General features: G+C 39.8%; 1 protein-coding gene across 10 annotated transcripts in view; it reads right to left on the bottom strand.

Moving 5' to 3' along the window:
• The window catches only part of irag2 (inositol 1,4,5-triphosphate receptor associated 2), a 63,610-nt gene extending 49,325 nt beyond the window's left edge, over positions 1-14,285 (bottom strand). For 2 of the 10 annotated variants that reach the window (XM_062983234.1, XM_062983235.1), the window contains exons 1-10: positions 13,371-13,740; positions 11,290-11,900; positions 9,179-9,289; positions 7,527-7,707; positions 6,252-6,298; positions 5,620-5,698; positions 4,038-4,196; positions 1,799-1,916; positions 1,089-1,139; positions 442-519 (exon numbers count right to left, since the gene is read on the bottom strand). In XM_062983234.1, the coding sequence (XP_062839304.1) occupies positions 442-519; positions 1,089-1,139; positions 1,799-1,916; positions 4,038-4,196; positions 5,620-5,698; positions 6,252-6,298; positions 7,527-7,707; positions 9,179-9,289; positions 11,290-11,884 (1,419 nt within the window). In that variant the 5' untranslated portion in view covers positions 11,885-11,900; positions 13,371-13,740. The other 8 variants (XM_062983229.1, XM_062983226.1, XM_062983230.1 and 5 more) reach the window with 8 other exon arrangements.
• Between the last annotated feature and the right edge of the window lie 7,488 nt (positions 14,286-21,773).

Below are 21,773 nucleotides of genomic sequence, written 5' to 3'. Positions count from 1 at the left end.
TTACTGTTTTGATTTTTGAGGTTTTTTTAAATACTGGTAGCCAGATTTTGTTTATTTTCATGGTTTCCTCCTTTCTGTTGAAGTTGTCCACATGCTTGTGAATTTCACACTGGCCTCCAACTGACAAAGAGTTCTTCTCTCACCCTGGACTTTCCACAGATATATATATATATATATATATATATACACACACACACACACACACACACACACACACACACACACCTTCCTTGCTTAGTTTCTCCATGCCTCACAACCTCTGAGGATGCCTGCCATAGATGTGGGCGAAACACCAGGAGAGAATACTTCTAGAACATGGCCATACAGCCCGGAAAACATACAACAACCCTGTGATCCCGGCCATCAAAGCCTTCGACAACACACTTGAAATTTGACATTATTGTTTTACCCCGCAGAGTCAAAATGGTAGAAACCACTTGCCTGCAGCTCAGCCAAATTTCTGGACAACTCTACAATCTTCCTCTCGAGACCATCTGAATCCAGAGCATTTCTGATGTTCTAGATTAAAGCAGATGCCATATGTTACGCACAGTAAGATGAAACAAAGTTTGCAGAGCCGTACAACTGAACAAAGCAAACACACATACAACTGCTTATATTCTTAGGAGCTCTGGTAACACAGTGGGTTAAACTACTAGCTGCAGAAAAGTGGCTGATCAGAGGGTTGGCAATTTGCAGCTGTGATTCAGGGTGAGCTCCTGCTGTCAGCCCTAGCTTCTGTCAACCTAGCAGTTCAAAAGCATGCAATGTGAGTACATCAATAGGTACCATCTTGGTGAGAAGGTAAAGGAGTGCCCCGTGCAGACATGCCAGCAAAAGATCAGAGATGTCTATGGACAACAGGCTCCTCGGCGTGTAAAAATGGAACAAGAGCCAAAGTTGAGCATCGCCTCCGGACACCGGAGATGAAAAAGGGGAAGGCCTTTACCTCTGTTCTGTGTATTGTATGTCACTGTGTTCACTGTGTAAAAGGCACTGAATATTTGCCTTACATATGTACTGTAATCCACTCTACAGGGAGATAAAATGAAATATAAATAAAGTATATTAAAGTGTATTATCCTTACCTCCTCTTGTAATGATGAAATCTTGAGAATGAGGGCCTGATTATCTTTTTCCTGGGTGGGTAAAAACAATGAAATGATGGAGGGGGAGTGGATAAGAAATATAACCAGCACATATAGAATTATTCAGAGGCAATATAAACAAATGTGAACACAGCGGACCCTATGGGTTTGATTCCAGGACCAAAATCCATGGATGCTAAAGTCCCATTATGTACAATGGCACAATAAAATGGTTTCTCTTTTATTAAATGGCAAAATAAAAGTTTGCTTCTTGGAATGTTTTTGAATATTTTGAAGCCCTGGATTATTGAATGTGTGAATTGCTCTGTCTTATTTATTCCTTCAATATGACATCATGCTCTGACCAACCTTTATATAGACCAGCATTTAATTTCATGTATTTTGTTTTATATTTTGTGAATCCAGGGACTCTCATACAGTATTAAAAGAACTTTGTTATGCACCTCCTACCTATGAAAAAAAAAATCAGTACCTTTTTGTCCAGGGGAAAATACTCACATATCTCGAAGTACATTTATTTTATCCACAAAGACCAGAAACCTCTTTTTGTAAAATTGAGGTAGTGTTTCTTCAGAAACTTGGCAGTGTACTCTTTCAACAGCACATGATGTACTTACATATTACTCTATCTGGATCATAACCAGCTCCAAACCTCTGATTAGTATATAAGAAAGTCTCAGACCACCTACTAGCAGTTTACTATGGGATGCCATCTTCAACCTTTTCTCTTCAGAAGCATTGAGGTTGTTCTTTGCTTCTTCCAATTCCTCTTTTAGAACCTTAATTCGAGAGATGGACTGCTGGAAACTGGAAAGAACCAAAACCACCAAGACTGTTATAATGGAAAAAGGAACTATGATTCCACTTTAATTGTCATGTGGCTGGTGGTTTCCATATCTATGAGGTCCCTTCCACACTACACTTATATCCCAGGATCTGATCCCGGATTATCTTCTTATCCCAGATTATCTGGCAGTGGAGACTCATATAATCCAGTTTAAAGCAGATTAATCTGGGATCAGATTCTAGATTATAGGGCAGTGTAGAAAAGGCCTTAGTTTCACTCTGAACTTGTAGAAGGGTTATTCCAAGGTACTGTACCCTATTCCAGAAGCAGATTCAGAATTTATAATAGCCCACCAAGGCTAAGAATAAAATCTTGTGGGTTCATCCATAACTAATATGGAACATACAAGCTGCCACTGACCATAGATCAAGGCTGAAGCATAATTTTGAGGAAAATAACAAGAATGTTGCAAGATCAAGTCACAGGACAATCTAGTCTCCAACATTGGCCACTAAAATTGCTATGAAAATCCCAGGACATGAAGGCAACAGTCTTCTTCTGTTGTGGTTCCTCAGAGACTGATTCAGATATATGCTACCAGTAAACCTGAAGACATGAAGTAGTAATTCACATCATTGTCTGTCATGTCCACCTTAATTTTATCTATTAAGAGCCCCAAGCTTCCCAAGTACAAGACCTTGTTACTTAAGCTCTTGGGGACTTCATGGGTCTGTATTGTCTTCATTAGAAAACAACAAAAGACAACGAGCAATCAAACTCAAAAGAAATACATATTTGTGGATTTGATCATTCATGATTTTGATTAAAATCTTCTCTCCAGGAATATCTAAGTCCTCCAGTGTATCTGTATGATCAACTTCCTCCAGTCGTGCTGGAGGATCTAGAGATCTTTAAAGAGAACATCTCTTTAGAAATTTTTTGGTTCCCCAATTCTTTGGTTGGTTTCCAGTTAACCATAGATAGAGACAGGCTGGAAAACTTAGAAATTCCTAGAAAGATGTTCTCTCAGCAGGGGGTTGGACTGGATGGCCCATGAGGTCTCTTCCAACTCTATTATTCTATGATTCTATGAAAAAAAATAGAAGAAAGTGTTTTTTCACTTTTCCAGGGTTCTGTGCCCCTAACCCTACGTATTGTGGAAGGATGCCTGCATTACATTGCTGCTGCCTAGATTCCCATTTCCTAACTTGTGTAAAAGCGATTAACTTATAGAGTGCTATGCTCTTCTGCTTGAAGCCAAATACCTTGTTTCCAGATTGAAAGTGTGATTATCTTTGCCACTGCCCTGAGATATAGAGATAGCTATGAGCTTAACTAGCCTTAACTGAAGATCAGACGCAAAGTGTGGCTATTGAACACAATGGCTTCATGCATTTTTCAGATTTTTGAAAAAGAGACTGCCAGGGAGCCCTATATTTATATTTCTCATAGAAACATGTGTCCTTCCAAGTTGTTCTTAAATTGCAACTCTCAGCAACCTTTGCTAATGTAGCCAAACATGAGAAACAGGCTGTGATTTGCACACCTCTTAATGGGTTGCTATTAACTTTAACTTTCGGCCCATTTTTTTTTTTTTGGAGCCAACCCAAGATTTGATCATTATATTTTTTTGTATGTGATCTTTTATGACCTGTTTTTATTGTTGATTGACTTGTTTTATTGCTTTGTTTTTATATTGTTGATGTCCGGGCTTGGCCCCATGTAAGCCGCCCCAAGTCCCTTCGGGGAGATGGGGCAGGGTATAAAAATAAATAAAAAATATTATTATTATTATTATTATTATTATTATTATTATTATTATTATTATTATTAAAAAGCTGTTTGGGTTTTGTCCAGCTAAAATGAATTATTTGGAGGAGACAGGATTCACATATTGACTATTCATATATATATATATGTGTGTGTGTGTGTGTGTTTGCACACACATGCACATACAACCTGCCTGATCTCTCTCCCTGTCTGTCGGTCTATTTCAAAGTAAGACGTCAGAGCTCAAGATTTCGGTTGTCAACCAAATCTAGATGGTTATTGAAAGCTATATGCTCTGGAATTAAGTACTACAAAATTGGTCACTTAATGTCCAATATTTCTAGACTTAACTTAAATTCAATATGTTCCACCTTTTTATCTGGTTGCGGAGCTCCTCGATTTCTTCCATTAGTCTGTTGTTGGCCTCCTCCATGGCATCCAAAGACTGCTTCAACTGGCCATTCTCCTCTTGAAGCTTTTGATTGTTGAACTGAAGATCTGCTATGCAAGTGATCAAGTCAGATGTTTCCCTGGGTATTCAAGGAACAGAAAGCACATTTCAGGCATAATTTCGGTGACTGTCTACTGGATATACAGTACTATGAATTAGAATGTCATTTTGATTTCTAGTTTGAATGCAAATTCTCCTTTATCCATATTTTTGATGCTGCAAAGTCAACTGTAGGAACAACAGCTAACTCCAATGAATAGCTTTCACCACCCAAAATATTCCCTATGTGTCCTTTTCTACCTTTTTCTTGCCAATGTTCTTCAATGAGCATAACACATATAACACATCTGTTGTGTCCCCTGTACAAGCTCCCTTTCTATATCCCATTCCTTAACTTCTGTTTTCCTCTTATATGTTGAACAACTGCCCTTCCAACTTGGTCAGGACTGAATATTTTAATCAAGGTCACCCAATGGGTTTTCATGATTGAGCAGGGGTTCATACTCTGAGAAAAAGTTTGTGTACACAGAACTATGTGAAAGCAAAGATGTCACTATCTCAGCCATCCATGATGATAATTTCAGATTTTGGAGTATTCTGGATATTGGAATTCCATGTAAATGATGTTCAACCTGTACTTTTATTCATGTGACTTATTCTGAAAGATTCCTGGCAGATATACTTATGGTGGAGCCCCGGTGGCGAAGTGTGTTAAAGCGCTGAGCTGCTGAACTTGCAGACCGAAAGGTCCCAGGTTCAAATCCCGGTAGCGGAGTGAGCGCCCGCTGTTGCTCCAGCTTCTGCCAACCTAGCAGTTCGAAAACATGCCAATGTGAGTAGATCAATAGGTACCGCTCCAGCGGGAAGGTAACAGCGCTCCATGCAGTCATGCCGGCCACATGACCTTGGAGGTGTCTACGGACAACGCTGGCTCTTCGGCTTAGAAATGGAGATGAGCACCAACCCCCAGAGTCAGACATGACTGGACTTAACGTCAGAGTAAACCTTTACCTTTACCTTTTATACTTATGGAAGTGACCTAACAACTTCTTGAAGAAGCCAACTTTTAAAAATCCAAATTGCTATGTTGGTGATGCAATGAATTTATCTCTATTTGTCACACAGTGCAAGGACAAATAAATTTATTATTTTATTTATTTATTTACAGCATTTATATTCCGCCCTTCTCACCCTGAAGGGGACTCAGGGTGGATCACATTACACATATAGGCAAACATTCAATGCCTTTTAACATAGAACAAAGACAAGACAAACATGGCTCCGAGCGGGCCTCGAACTCATGACCTCCTGGTCAGAGTGATTCATTGCAGTGATTCATTGCAGCTGCTCTCCAGCCTGCGCCACAGCCCGAGCAATTCAATAAGAAACCCAAACACAAAATGTAACACCAAACTGTTTCAGTTGGAGGAAGTGTTTGTTTGTCTAGGCTATTTATTATACATTGTCACAGCACTTACTATCAGAAAATAAAGGGTACTTACAGATCTCCTCTGGACACATCTCCACCAAATGCCTCTAGGCTTCCAGAAGTTACATTCATTCTCATAGGAGTCCTTTTAGCTGCAAAAAAGGTTTTTCAGGCACAGATCACAGAATGGATACGTCCTTTTACATTCATACAAAGTATTTTGATGTCATCCTAGATATCGTTGTCCAGTCCACATGACTGAGCCACTTTCAGTGTCTGGCCTATCCTCAATATTTAACAATTCTCCCAAGAATATGTCATTTCATGCCCTGGGTCATCTCAAAACTAAACACAGAATATTCTTTCCTATTGATTATCCAGTGCTATTAATAAAAATCCCATACCCTGAAGCCCTTCCACATTACATATATTATAGTACCATGAAACCATTTAAATTGCCATAGTTCAGGCTGAGTTTTTCAGGCTGCATGGTCATGTTCCAGAAGCATTCCCAATGATTCCAGCCATGAAAGCCTTGGGCAATACATTAGATGTACTGTATTTGCTTTTTTGATTTTGCTATAGAATACCAAGTAAGGGATTGAACCTAGGAGTTTTTACAAGTGAAGTATATGCTTCACTTCATGATCTACAGCTCAAAGTATGTCTTTTTCTAACTTCCATAGCACATTATAAGCATCATACCTCCTGGAATGCCTTCTGTGGTTGTCTCTACCATGACTGTTTCATCTCTGGGTAATGTTGTGGGAGAGAAAGAGAAGAGATTTGATGTTAATGTGTCCAGAACAGTGGTTCCCAACCTTGGGGCCTCCAGGTGTTTTGGACTTCAGCTCCCACAGTTCCTAACATCTGGTAAGCTGGTTGGGATTTCTGGGAGTTGAAGTCCAAAACACCTGGAGGGCCAAAGGTTGGGAACCACTGGTCCAGAATATAGACTTAAATTCAACCCTTTGTCTTTGGAGAGGCAGATGCATTTCACTAATGGATCTTACAACACTGTTGACTAACAAAGTTTTCATTGATTCAATGGGTCTTCTCTGGTTGAGATTAAAAACTCTATTTAGAGCAAGTGTCAGCAACTGTGGAAGGCAAGAGACTATCAGGGTACCACACCATTTTGAACCTGCTCTTACAAAACATCCTTTAAATTTTGCCCCAAATGTTTTGGGGTTTTTTGCATTGGTTTTTATATTCTGACCCCCCTCCTTTCCCTGCTGCACAGTGAACTGAACACAACCTACTTTTGCCCTTGAATTCTGTTTGCAGCAATTGAACTAAACTGAAGACAAAAGTAGAGAGTGGGAGGAGGAGAAAGAAACTGGGACACTTCAAAAGCAGCTGGATTAGTGAGATGACACAGGATTGATCCAGATTATCCTTGCTGTTTTGGGATAGTTGGAAAGTTTGCTAGTGGAGGTGGTGAAATTATAACCTTCCACAGGATGCTGGGCATCAACTCCCATCTTTCATGATGAGTAATCCCTACTGGTTGATTCTGATGGCTGATGGAGTCCAAAAATGTTTGAGGAGTGCATGGGTCCTTCATCCTTTCTTCATGCTCTCTCTATGGCCCTCACTTTATTCCCAGATGCAATTATGGTTAAAAAAAAGAGAATTGTGTGCATCTCCCAGGAAAATATTTTATGCATTCAAAGAGAGAGAGAGAGAGAGAGAGAGGGAGACTAGACTGGTGGTTCTCAACCTAGGATCCCCAGATGTTTTTGGCCCTCAACTCCTAGAAATCCTAACAGCTGGTAAATTGGCTGGGATTTCTGGGAGTTGTAGGCCAAAAACTTCTGGGGACCCCAGGTTGAGAACCACTAGACTAGACAATAGGTTACAACATGAATAAAGAAAGCTAAGAGAGTTGCATCTCATAGGACAGATGGTAGAAGAATCTAAGGTGTGTACCATAGCTACTCATATTGACAGAGAAAGAAAGAAAAATGTCTTAGCTACCCATTCCTTCGACAGTCTTCAATCCATTCCCTCATGATGGCATGGTAGGTTTCCAAGTCCATGGAAATGTCCTTTTGATCAGGATCGAGCATGTTACACAGCTCCTCCAAACCACTGTCTTCCGAGCTCCGGCTTGTTGTGCACCGCAGGAAGTCAACTAGTTTGGAAACAGGCACTTTGCCTAAGAAATGCAGTGACAATTCACACAAGTCAAATCAGCAGGCAATGGTGTTTTAAGGCTCAGAAAGAATAAGTTCAGCCTACTTATGGAAATAATGACCCTCTCTTCTTGGAGGGCATTGGGATGGGAATCTATTATTTTCAAATGCAGTCCTCCAAGGTCTCCTAGGGAGTTAATGTGGCTTCCCACCCCGATGATTGCCCACCCTTGCTGTATACATAGTATATATTTACTTATTTAAAAATATAAACAAATCTGAAGATTTTGATGTTGTGTCTAACAATCCAATTGTTCCTCCAAATTTTTGCAGCCACCCTGGGGAGAAGGGCAGGGTAGAAATATCAGAAATAAATAAATAAATATTTACAGATTTGATTAAAATCTTCTCTCTATGAATCTTTAGATCCTTCAGTGCGAGTCTACAGTCAACTTACTCTGGTCATGCTGGAAGACGAGATTTCTAGAAAGAACATCAGTCTAAGAATCTCCAGCTTAGTGGTTCTCAACCTGTGGGTCCCCAGATGTTTTGGCTTACAACTCCCAGAAATCCCAGCCATTTTACCAGCTGTTAGGACTTCTGGGAGTTGAAGGCCAAAACATCTGGGGAACCACAGGTTGAGAACCACTGCTTTAGGTCCTTCGGTGAAATTCTGTGGTCAGCTCCTAGCAGAAGTTGATCACAGACATGCTCAAAGATCTAGAAGACAGATGTCCAAGACAGATGTTTTTTCAGGTTAAAGAAACATACAGCAATTTCTTTATTCATAAGAGTCCTGTGCCCCCAACCACAGTGAATGTAGAGGACTGACTGTACAGACACAGTATATGAAATCTAATCTAATTATAATACCAAAAATATCAATGAGTAATAGGTTGAGCTACATAAGAGAAAGTTAACAAAAGCAGGCAACTGCTCTAGTAAAGGTAAGGGTTTTCCCCTGATGTTAAGTCCAGTTGTGACCGACTCAGGGGGTTGGTGCTCACCTCCATTTCTAAGCCAAAAAGCCGGCGTTGTCCGTAGACACCTCCAAGGTCATGTGGCCAGCATGACCTTTAATGCATCTAACTGTTCTAGATGCATTAAAAAACCTAAGAATTACTAGACTATGCCTAAAATCAGGAGAAGAAATAGTTCATATACTTCATACACCCAGTGGTCAGTAGTAAGACATTATTTGAAGTCTTGGGGTGCATCTTCACTGTAGACTCAATGCAATTTGATAGCAGTTTACCTGCCATGGCTCAATGCAGTTACAGTTTTAAAAGGCTTTTAGCCTTCTCTGCCAAAGAATGCTGGTGCCTCACCAAACTACACCTCCCAGGATTCCATTGCTTTGAGCCATGACAGTTGTTTGGTTTGCAGGTGTACCTTATCCCTGTACTAGAGTCAATACAAATGCAAAATATGAAATAGCCCTTGGTCTCTCTTTTCAAAGTTTCTAAGTATGACAGAAGATACTGTTTTAAAAACCTCTTCTTTCCACGTCACATGCAGAGAACATTGTTGTCAGTAGGTCTTCTTCACAGATCAAGCTTACATCAGCATCTTCATCATGTCTGGCTTCTGATGGCAGTTTCCATCCTACAATGAAAAAGGACACAGGTAGGTGGATGGCTCTCCCTCCATACTTTGAAGAATTGCTACCAAGGTGACTTGCAGTCAAGACACATCATCATCATCAGGTCTTCTACACTGCATGTACTAGAGCTGAAACAGAAGTTGCAACTACTTCAACCAAGTTATTATTTTTGGTTTAATTCTAGACTACATCAATAGGTGTATACTGTCTAGATTGAGGGAAGTCATGCTACTCAAGAAGGGTATTGACAAACTGGAGTATGTCCAAAGAATGGTCACCAGAATGGTAAGTCTGGAAGCCATGTTCCTGAGTAGTGGCTTAGAGTGCTGTTGGGTATGTTTAGCTTGGAGAAGAGAAGGTTACGAGGGGACATCATAGCCATGTTTAAATATTGAAAAGGTCGTCATTTTGAAGATGGAGCAATTTCTTTTCTGTTGCTTCAAAGACTAGGACAAGGAGAATGGATTTATAGTAAACACCAGGAAAAGAGATATCACCTGAATATTAGGAAGAACTTTTGACTGCCTTGAATGCATTGTTTGGCTGCGAGTTCAATAAGTAAAATCTCAGGCCCCTTCCAAACAGCTGAAAAAAATCACACATTATCTGCTTTGAACTGGGATACATGGCGGTGTGTACTCAGATAACCCGGTTCAAAGCCGATATTGTTGGATTTTCTGCCTTGATATTTTGGGTTATATGGCTGTGTGAAAGGGACCTCCAAATGATGGACTCTCCTTTGGAGACTTTTCAGCAGATGCTTGAAGTGTTGGAAATGCAACAATGCTTAGGACTGAAGAGTGAAGACTGCCTCTCAGTGGTCAGGAGTAATATGGTTAGGTAGTCTGAGTGATCTGAAAAGTTCTCCCTCAATGTTTACCTATCCTGATCCTTCTGTGATGTAAATTGATATCCTTGGGGGTATGGGCTGGGTTTTAGCACAGCTGGTAAATCACTAGCAGTAATAAGATTTACCAGCCGAAAGGTGGCCAGTTTGAAGCCTGGTCGGGGTGAGCACCTGACTGTCAAACCCAGCTCACTGTTTACCTAAGCAGTTCGAAAACAGTTTAGAGCTTTAACTAGAGAAATTAGGTACTGCTAATAAGTGGAGGAGGTATTTTATGACTCCATAACAGAAAAGAAATGCTGGTGACCAAAAGGAAGGAGGAAGTCCTGATGGCTTTTCATCATAGAGAATGGAGAAATATCACCCCCGTGTGGCTGAATCCCAGCACAACCTCCACGGCAACAAAGCTTCAAGGCACACAACATACTTCCTTTCTGTCTGTCCTGTCCTATTTGTCCAAAACAATACTGAATGTTTGCCATGAATGTGTACTGTATCCACCCTGAGTCCCCTTGGGGAGATAGGGCAGAATATAAATAGTTAGGTAAGGAAAAGGTTTCCTTTGACATTAAGTCCAGTCATGTCTGACTCTGGGGGTTGGTGCTCATCTCCATTTCTAAGCCGAAGAGCCGGCATTGTCCATAGACACCTCCAAGGTCATGTGGCCGGCATGACTGCATGGAGCGCCGTTACTTTCCCACCGGAGCAGTACCTATTGATCTACTCACATTGGCATGTTTTCGAACTGCTAGGTTGGCAGAAGGGTTAGGGTTAGGATTATGATATTATTATTTTCTCAACCTCTTCTCCTTCCAATTAGTCCTTTCTCCACCTTCCAAAATATAGATAGCTTAAGTAATTTTCCTACCTTAGAATGGAAGTCCAACAATAAAGCTTTCTTTCTATAAGCCATTGGAGTATTTGCTCTTTAAATGAAGATCTCAAAACAATGAATATACGCTCAACAAAATGGTTATTTCCCAGTCCTTCTTGTATGGAAAAGGTCTAGATGGCCCTTGCAGTTCATTCCAGTTCTACAATTCTATGACCCAAGACAGCATAACAGCTGTTTGCCGGTAAAAATCCAGTTTAACTGGCATAGAAAACTTCTAGCTGACCTCTATCTCCCTACAGCCAATTGCACAGCTAGCTTACTTTTGCCCTTACCCAAAGATGCCCTTTTGCTGACAGGAGACTGGAACACCAGAGGATTAGACTTTGGTTCCTGGTTAGACAAGTCAGGACTGGACGTCAAATAGGTACATTTCTGTTCTGTGCTGCTCATGCCACACAACTGGGCAGAGGCTGACCCCTCCTGTCTGAAGGAATACGGCGAGCAACTCCCCATTTCTCCTATCAGGAGCCACGACTTGCGGGCCTTTTCTTTATTACTGTTTGGAAGAGTCTCTGAGCGGATATCAGAGACCCGTTTGTGAGCCGGTGTCACCACAGGTGAGAATGTTGGCAAGATGTCGTTGTCAGTGGAAGGGCTTATCAAATAGGTGTTGTTGCCTGTCACGCTGTTATCGCTGTCACTACTCTTCAAGGTCCTTTTCTTCAAGATCTCCTCCAGGTTTTTCTTCGCATTGCTCTGTGGGCTGTCAAAGTTCTTGGACTGGAACTTTGGGATCTGTAGAGCAGGGTTTGAGGTCTGGTCCATCATGTTAATAGCTTGGAGCTTCCGGCAAAGACTGTCCACCGGGTGATGGTGACGTTTCTTGGAATGGTTTTCGGACGACATCTTGCCCATGCTTTTTGGAAATAATCTAGACCGAGAAAATGGACTAATTCAGGTGCTTTATCACATAAGACAGGTAAACAAGCATTCCCCATCACACTGAGTTTCTGCTACCTACTATGGTATGAAGGATCCTTTCCTCTTCTGCTACCAGAAACATGACATCAAGGACCATGATTGTCCTCCCTACCCCAATCTCCTCTTTCACATCTCCAAGTTGGCTGTTTTCTCTTTATTATCTATATCTGTAATATCTACACACACACGCATATATATCCTTGCTTTTTGAAATTGCACTATAATAAAAACTAATAAAAATAAAAGAATCACATTAGTGCAGGAAGGTAAAGTTACAAGGGTGTTTGGAAGCATGCTCATAAAGACTACAACATAAAGGCCGGTCTGTGGCACAGGCTGGTGAGCAGCCTGCTGCAATAAATCACTCTGACCATGAGGTCATGAGTTCAAGGCCAGCCCATGGCGGGGTGAGCACCCGTCAATTAAAAAAAAATAGCCCCCGCTCGTTGCTGACCTAGCAACCCGAAAGATAGTTGCATCTATCAAGTAGGAAATAAGGTACCACTTATAAAGTGGGGAGGCAAATTTAACTAATTTATGATGTTGGAATGAGGAAGTGCCGTCACAGTGGATGATAAAGCAGCTGCTCCCCCCTGTGGCCAGAATCGAACATCCCCTCAGGAGAAGGTTAAATTGCCTCTGCGTCTGTCTCTGTCTCAGTTCCATGTGTATATGGGCATTGAATGTTTGCCCTATATGTATATAATATGATCTGCCCTGAGTCCCCTTCGGGGTGAGAAGGGCGGAATATAAATACTGTAAGTAAATAAATAAATAAATAAAAACAACATGGAAAATTGGCTCAACTGTGCTACCAAAGAGGGATACAACATCCAAGGTGTTCAATGTGGCATGCATCCATTATCTATGCTATTATGACTGTGAGGGAATAAGAACAAGAGAATTAACAACAAATAGATTAAATAGAATTATCAGTGAAAATCTAGGCCATCCAAAAGTAATGGGATGCAGAAGAAAGACCCTCTAATAAATCTCAATTCTTGGGCAGGGATATATAGAGATGGAGTGCTTCCTCAAGTATTGACACCCAATTTTTTAAATGTTATGACCAACAACTTGCATTCAGTCTGGACATATATTGGCAGTCAGTGCACTTCTTTGAAAACGGATGTTATATGGTATCTTAACAGAGTTCAGTTGAACATTCTTGATGCTACATTTTTCTATTAGTTTCTAGCAACTATCCTCTTCCAATACTACAATTAGATAAACTTTACATTTGTGCCTTTAATAATCCTAGCATCATCTTTATATAGCAGAAGAAGATACAGCACAGCTATGGCAATAAAATCTCATAGAATAAAAACCCACAGAAACTCAGAATCCTTGAAAGGAAATGCAGAATACAAACTGAAATAATGACAACATTAAAAATAACGATAATGTTTACATTCAATACCTTTACAATATTATCAGATGAGGGTGGCCAACAAACAGGAACCATCTGTCTGGGTTGGAATAAACTGACTGAAAAGGATGAGGATCACCTGAAAAAAATACTATATAGGCATTAAGGTACTAATATAGGTATGGAGAGAAATAATTATTGCAGGTCTGGTGGCCCAGACAAAATAATTTTCTCAAAACAGACCAAGACTAGAGCAAGAAAGAGGAAAAACCAAAACTATCTGTCAAAAAAGACAAAAAGTAAGAGTCATAAGCTTCTCAATCTCATAACCAAAATGAGAGATTAATACAAACACAAAAGGAAGTTTTTTTTTCTTTTAAAAAGAAGTCAAGCAACCACAATTTTAAAAATTACTTTAACTTCTTACTCCAGAAAGAAACAAAACCTGAATCTGTTTCCAGGGGAAGGCAGCTGTAGAAGATCATCCACTCCTGAGCACCTGCAGTTGGTTACTTTACAAGCAAACATAATCTTCCTTCCTTCCTTTCTCTTCCTTTTCATGATGGGTTGCTAGAACTGTTAGAAAACTTTTTGCACATTGTTTAACCTTCACTGTAAAATAGCCTTGTTCAAATGCACCAGTCATTTTACTTACTTTTGGAATGAAATTTGTTTGGCCCTATTCTTCTGGAGTAATCATGCTTGCTTTATGATCTGGATAAAATTAGCATTGCATACTAGGTTTTCACAAAAAGCAAGAGATTTTAACCTTTGGTCTTCAGGGAAAGAAGACTTTAGGGAAATAAGATTTTACCTATGATGGTCAACAATAATTCTAGGATCTCAGTTCCCCAAATCTGGAAAATGAAAGCTTGAGAACAAGCAGTGAAAGGTCAAGTGCCTTTAAATGAGGCACCAGGAACATTTCGCTTTAAAACTGCTCCCATCTTTCTGATGCAGTTGCTGTGTTTTTAACCTCTCCAAAGGACAAGCCAAACATCAACAGGTGAAACTTAACCTCATGAGTTGATTTTAAGGCAAATGTGTAAGCAACATCTGTTGAATTTTTTGCACCTCAGTGGAAAACATGGGAACCTTTCCCTGCACCTCAGTGGAAAATATGGGAACGTATAAAAGGTTTTTCTGTTTCCTTAGTGGTCTTGCTACTTCTCTCAAAGAGAATAGGGAAGTAAATATGTGCATTAACGAAAGTACCGTATGTGGATATTTAAAATAGTTCTGGTAGACTATTAAAGCTAGCTTTTTAGAGTAATAAACCAGTTGCCTTGAGTCCCTATATCAGGCGAAAGGTTAAGTACTAGTAGATATAGAGCTGACAACAACAAACTAAGAAATAAATTGGGAGATACATTTTTGAAAAAAGCCCTCAAATCTACTCTCTGATTTTAGCTTATTTATTTATCATATCAGAAGTGAACCGAGGATACGGTTGTAATGTATTTAAAAACACAAAGTTTTAAAACTTGGCATTATACTATTGCAATTTGCAACATGTTTTTAGCTGTTGCGTGGCAGAATGAAACTTCATAGGAAAATCTTTTGTCCCACCACTGCAAGAGAAAACTTCACTAGCTGAACTGTTATGAGACTTCTTAAAAGGCACAGAAGCCTTCCCAGAAATAAGAAGAGACCCTTATTTATGTGGTAGTAGGAAGGTATGCCTCGATTAGTTTTACCACGGCTGCATTTATGTATAGCAGTTTGACTGCTATTGTACATCGTGCTCTGGATTGACACATATTTTATTCTCCTCTTTCTGCGTCCAACTTGATTTCTGCAATGGCAGATCCGCTCAAGGCGAAAGCATTACTTGACCTTCTCTGCTGTTTCAGTGAACCTGGCAGAACAAAGAGTTGTCCTCATCAAGGAGGGCACAACAACCTCAAGGGACAGGGATGAAGCTCAGCATTACAGACAACGCTACTCTCCACTCCAGTTGACTATTGTCTGCATCATGTACTGAGTCAGTCCAGAAATGAGCAATGCCAATGAGCCCGTTGATGGGCTCATATAAACAGTGAACCCAAGCTAAGGTGAATTCTATAAACTCCTTGATTTCATGGAAAAGTAAGAAGGAATACCTGAGAAATATCAGGTATTCCTTGCCATTATAGAAAATAATCGTGGACCCCATGGCATCCTAAAAAAAAGACAATGTGGATTCTGGGAGGCATTTCTGTAAGCAATGTTTAGTCAAAAGGGCCAGGCTGTGGCACAGGTGGTTAATATCCAGCAGCAATATATCATGAGATCGAAGCCCGCGATCAGATTGAGCTCCCAACTGTTTAATAGCCTAGCTTACTGTCCACCTAAGCAGTTCAAAAACAGCTACAGCTGTAAGTAGAGAGATTAGGGACCGCTTAATGCGGGGATATTACTGTATATACTCGAGCATAAGCCTAGTTTTTCAGCCTTTTTTTAAGACTGAAAAAGCCCCCCTCAGCTTATACTTGGGTGAGGGTCCTGGTTGGCTTATATTTGGGTCAGCTTATACTCGAGAATATATGGTACATTTATTATTTTTCTCTATTATTATTGGTATTATTACGTTTATTATTTTTCTCTGTAATTGTTGCTACTATTACATTTATTTTACTCTATTTTTATTATTACTGTATTATTAATACATTTATTATTTCACTCTAATTTTATTATTATTATTATTGCATTTATTATTTTACACTATTTATTATTACTTGCATTATTTTCCTGTATTTATTATTATTATTATTATTATTACATCATGTATTATTTTACTCTATTATTATTAAAAGGATACATAAGCACATTTACATTGAAGAAGATGAGAATAATGATTTGATCAGAGTTGGACAGTCTTATCTTAAATTTGAGCTTTATGTAAATATTCAAAAACATTTAACCTACTGATGCCTCAATTAATGTAATTTTATTGGTATCTATTTTTATTTCTGAAATTTACTACCCTCGGCTTTTACTGGAGTCAATGTTTTCCCAGTGTTTTTGTGGTAAAATTAGGTGCCGCGGCTTATATTTGGGTCGGCTTATACTCGAGTATATACAGTAATTCAATTTAATTTACGACACCATAAAACTGCCAGCGAGCGAAGAGCAAGGAGGAAATACTACGATAAAGGACTCAATGTCATAGTGGATGAAGCGACAGCTCCCCTTGTGGCCGGAATCAAGCATAACCTCCTGAAGGCGGAAGTTGGAAAAAGATTGAATCGCCTCTATTGTCTGTCTGTAGGTGTGTTGTATGTCTAATAATGGCATTGAATGTTTGCCATGTATATGTGCATTGTGATCCGCATCCGCCCTGAGTCCCCTTCAAGTTGAGAAAAGCAGAATCTAAATACTATAAATAAATAAATACTATAAATAAATAAATAAATAAATAAATAACTCTTCTAGCCAACACCTTCTTCCCTCTACAAGTCTTGATCTTTCTTTATGCTTTCCTTATCCAGATAGATAGATAGATAGATAGATAGATAGATAGATAGATAGATAGATAGATAGATGGAAAACCAATTCTAGAAAATGCAAAACTGTACAGCTTTCTTTGTGAAAGTGAGGATGATGTAGTGGACCATGACTCTGGAGACCAGGATTTGAATCCCTGCTCAGATATGAAATCCACTAGGTAACTGTGGGCAAATCACACTCTCTCAGAGGAAGCAAATCCCTTCTGAACCACTAGCATTAAGAAAAAAAAATGGTAATATCTTCACCTGAGAAATGACCTGAAGCTATATGTCTGGGGATGAGAATATTAAGAAGTGACATGATAGCCATTTTTATGCCTTTGAAAGGATGTCATGTTTAAGGAGAGAGCAAACTCTAGAACTAAGACACGGAGCAATGGATTCAAACTATAGGAAAAGAGATTCCACCTAAACATTAGGAAGATCTTCCTGAGAATAAGAGATATTTGACAGTGGAATATGCTCCTCTCAGGGATGAGGAATCTCCTTCTCTGGAGGTTTTTAAGGAGAGGTTGGATGGCCATCTGTCAGGAGTGTTTTGACTGTGTATTCCTGCATGGCAGAAGGGGGTTGAACTGGATGCCCTTTCACTCCCTTCCAGTCCCATGATTCTACCTTGAACAAGTCAGATTATAAGAAAAGAGAAAGGACACCATTACTCTAACAACTATTTAACAATGGGTTGGTGGATCATAAACAAAGCTTTGGATGACCATCTCTGAGGAGTGTTTTAGTTGTTCAAACCTGCATGGCAAGGAGTTGCATTAGGCCATTCCTTGTGAACTGTCCCAATTCTAAGATTGTCTTATTATTTTTCTTGCTAAAGGAGAGGATAACTTGGGGTTCGACTGGATGGCCCTTGGGGTCTCTTCCAGTTCTCTCATTCAAAGTTTGATTGGTCTTCATTGGATCTGATGATATAGGACGAGTCAGAAGGGAAGTGAAACTCAGCCCTAAAGTTCACTCTCGTGGTTGATCTTGTGTGGCGGACCATGTCAACGTGGGCACCATATTGCCCTTTCTGAGGTCTTTCAGTTAGAACAAACCACGCACGAGGCTTGTCTTAACAAGGAGCCCTGCTGCTTTGGTGATCTTCTCTTCTCAAGATTGATTTGGGAATGATTGATTATATGACGATGCTGGTGTCTCATCTGTTTTATCTCGAACGGGAAATGGCAGGTTTGATGCAATGCCTTCAAAGACATAAATACATTCAGAACTCATTGAGGCAGAATATTGGAGAGAATAGGAAACAAAACCCAAAAGCTGGCCTCAGGTTCATCTACACCACAGAATTAATATAGTTTGAGGCCACTTTAACTCCCATGCAATGGAATCCTGGAAGTTCTAGTACGGTGAGGCACCAGCACTTTTTTACAGAGAATACTCAAGACCTTATAAAACTATTACTCCATCATTTTGTAATTTTTGCCAAAAAGATTTTGCATAAAGGCTTTTTCTGAGTCTCAATCTAGAGAAAAAGGCAGTGTAATTAATAATATTAATAATAATAATAATAATAATAATAATAATAATAATAATAATAATAATAAAAAATACGGTGGTATTAACATCTTGCCAGATGAACAGAAAGGCAACAAACGGAAAAGCAGGGGCACAAAAGACCAGTTATTGATTGACAAAATGATCCTGGAGAACTGTAAGAGCCGAAAAGCTAATCTTCACATGACGTGGATTGACTACAAAAAGGCCTTTGACTCACTCCCACACAGCTGGATCATCAAGTGCCTGGACACCATCGGGATTTGTAAAAACGTTGGCACCTTCATTGAAAACATGATGGAGCACTGGAAAACTGAACTGTTTGTTGGAAATGAAAGCTATGGACTTGTCAACATCAGAAGAGGAATTTTCCAGGGAGATTCATTGTCCCCTCTGCTTTTCATTATTGCCATGATCCCTCTGTCAACAATCTTACAAAAAACAAATCTCGGCTACCAAACATCTAAGAATTCTCACAAAATTTCACATTTGATGTACATGGATGACCTGAAGCTATATGGGAAAACAGAAACTGAAATTCAGTCTCTGACCAACACTGTCCGAATTTTTAGCACTGATATCAACATGGAGTTTGGTTTGGACAAATGCTCGACAGTGGCATTGAAGAAGGGAAAAATCATTGAAAGTGAGGGCATAAATATGCCCAATGGCCAAACAATAAAGTGTCACCAGCCAGAGGCCTATAAATATCTGGGCATATTACAGCTGGACAACATCAAGCATGAACATGTGAAAACTGTGGTCAGCAAAGAATACACACAAAGGGTCAGAAAAATTCTCAAAAGCAAGCTCAATGGAGGCAACACCATCAAGGCCATAAACACCTGGGCCATACCTGTCATAAGATATACTGCTGGCATCATAAACTGGACACAGATGGAACTGTTTTTGGACAGAAAAACAAGAAAACTCATGACCATTCATCATTCACTGCACCCCCGCAGTGATGTTGACCGGCTATATCCGCCTAGAAGATCAGGGGGCAGAGGACTCTTGCAAGTAAAACAAGCAGTCAAAGAAGAAGAACATGCCCTGGCAGAATATGTAAAGCAAAGTGAAGAACCTGCTTTGATTGAAGTCAAAAATCAGAAACTCCTCAAAGCACAGCAGACAAAAAACCAGTACAAGAAAACCACACTACAAACTAGAGCTGACAACTGGCACAACAAAACATTGCATGGAAAGTTCCTTGACAAAATTGAAGGAAAAGCTGATAAGGAGAAGACCTGGCTCTGGCTCACAAATGGGACCCTGAAGAAGGAGACAGAAGGCCTGATCCTTGCAGCCCAGGAGCAAGCCATCAGAACAAAGGCAATTAAGGCCAAGATCGAAAAATCAGCTGATGACCCAAAATGCAGACTGTGCAAGGAAACAGATGAAACCATTGATCATATCCTCAGCTGCTGTAAGAAAATTGCACAGACAGACTACAAACAGAGGCACAACTATGTGGCCCAAATGATTCATTGGAACTCATGCCTCAAGTACCACCTGCCAGCAGCAAAGAACTGGTGGGATCACAAACCTGCAAAAGTATTGGAAAATGAGCACGCAAAGATACTGTGGGACTTCCGAATCCAGACTGACAAAGTTCTGGAACACAATACACCAGACATCACAGTTGTGGAAAAGAACAAGGTTTGGATCATTGATGCTGCCATCCCAGGTGACAGTCGCATTGACGAAAAACAACAGGAAAAACTCAGCCGCTATCAGGACCTCAAGATTGAACTGCAAAGACTCTGGCAGAAACCAGTGCAGGTGGTCCCGGTAGTGATCGGCACATTGGGTGCCGTGCCAAAAGATCTCAGCCGGCATTTGGAAACAATAGACATTGACAAAATCACGATCTGCCAACTGCAAAAAGCCACCCTGCTGGGATCTGCACGCATCATCCGAAAATACATCACACAATCCTAGACACTTGGGAAGTGTTCGACTTGTGATTTTGTGAAACGAAACCCAGCATATCTATCTTGTTTGCTGTGTCATACAACGTCGTTGTGTCAATAATAATAAATACGGTGGTGACTGGCACATTGGGTGCCATGCCAAAAGATCTCTGCCGGCATTAGGAAACAATAGACACTGACAAAATTACGATCTGCCAACTGCAAAGGGCCACCCTACTGGGATCTGCATGCATCATCCGAAAATACATCACACAGTCCTAGACACTTGGGAAGTGTTCGACTTGTGATTTTTTGATACGAAATCCAGCATATCTATCTTGTTTGCTGTGTCATAAAATAAAATAATAATAATAATACTGTAGCAGACTCTCAGATAACTGGCACCCATGGGGATTGGTAGATGCCAGATAAATGTAGTTTCTGGTTGCTTGAGAGTTTATATCAAAATAGACCTAACTAATATTATATCCCATACTAAACAATGTCATAAATTCTTTATTGACTTGATGTTAATATTGAAATATAGTAATTAAAAGCAAATAAAGACAAAAATACAAACTTTATTTAATGTATTACAGTTTTACTGTATTATAAAAACAGCTTGAAATTGCATTATATATCAGTGCACATTTAAATAATGCAATTGAACTGCATTCTATGAGTCTACATTGGCCATATAATACAGTTTCAAACTGCATCATACTGCAAGTGTAGAGGCAGTGTAGTAGTATTCTAGTAATAATAATAAACCTGCAAGTGTAGAGGCAGTGTAGTAGTATTCTAGTAATAATAATAAACCTGCAAATGTAGAGGCAGTGTAGTAGTATTCTAGTAATAATAATAAACCTGCAAGTGTAGAGGCAGTGTAGTAGTATTCTAGTAATAATAATAAACCTGCAAGTGTAGAGGCAGTGTAGTAGTATTCTAGTAATAATAATAAACCTGCAAGTGTAGAGGCAGTGTAGTAGTATTCTAGTAATAATAATAAACCTTCTCATGCCTTTCTCCCAATATAGGGTGGTTGTTTTACTGTGATTTTAAAATACTTGTTTTAATAGTTTCTAATATTTAACCTGGTAAACTGCTGAGCTGCTGAACTTACTGACCAAAAGCTCGGCGGTTTGAATCCGGGGAGCAGAGTGAGCTCCCGCTGTTAGCCCCAGCTTCTGCCACCCTAGCAGTTCGAAAACATGCAAATGTGAGTAGATCAATAGGTACCGCTCCGGCGGGAAGGTAACCGCGCTCCATGCAGTCATTCCGGCCACATGACCTTGGAGGTGTCTACGGACAACGCTGGCTCTTTGGCTTAAAAATGGAGATGAGCACCAACCCCCAGAGTCTAACACGACTAGACTTAATGTCAGGGGAAAACCTTTACTTTTACCTAAATATTTATATCTTGTAGGTTTTCAGTTGTATCCTTTTCAATGTGTTGAACTGTTCTCAGTCTCAATCCAGAAAGAAAATAAGATGATGATTGATGACGATGATACTGGTAATGAGTCTTGATCTTTCATCATTAAGGCATT

This window comes from Anolis carolinensis, chromosome 5 (genome assembly GCF_035594765.1).
Source record: "Anolis carolinensis isolate JA03-04 chromosome 5, rAnoCar3.1.pri, whole genome shotgun sequence".
Lineage (NCBI taxonomy): Eukaryota > Metazoa > Chordata > Lepidosauria > Squamata > Dactyloidae > Anolis > Anolis carolinensis.
This window is presented reverse-complemented; position numbering and strand designations above follow the sequence as displayed.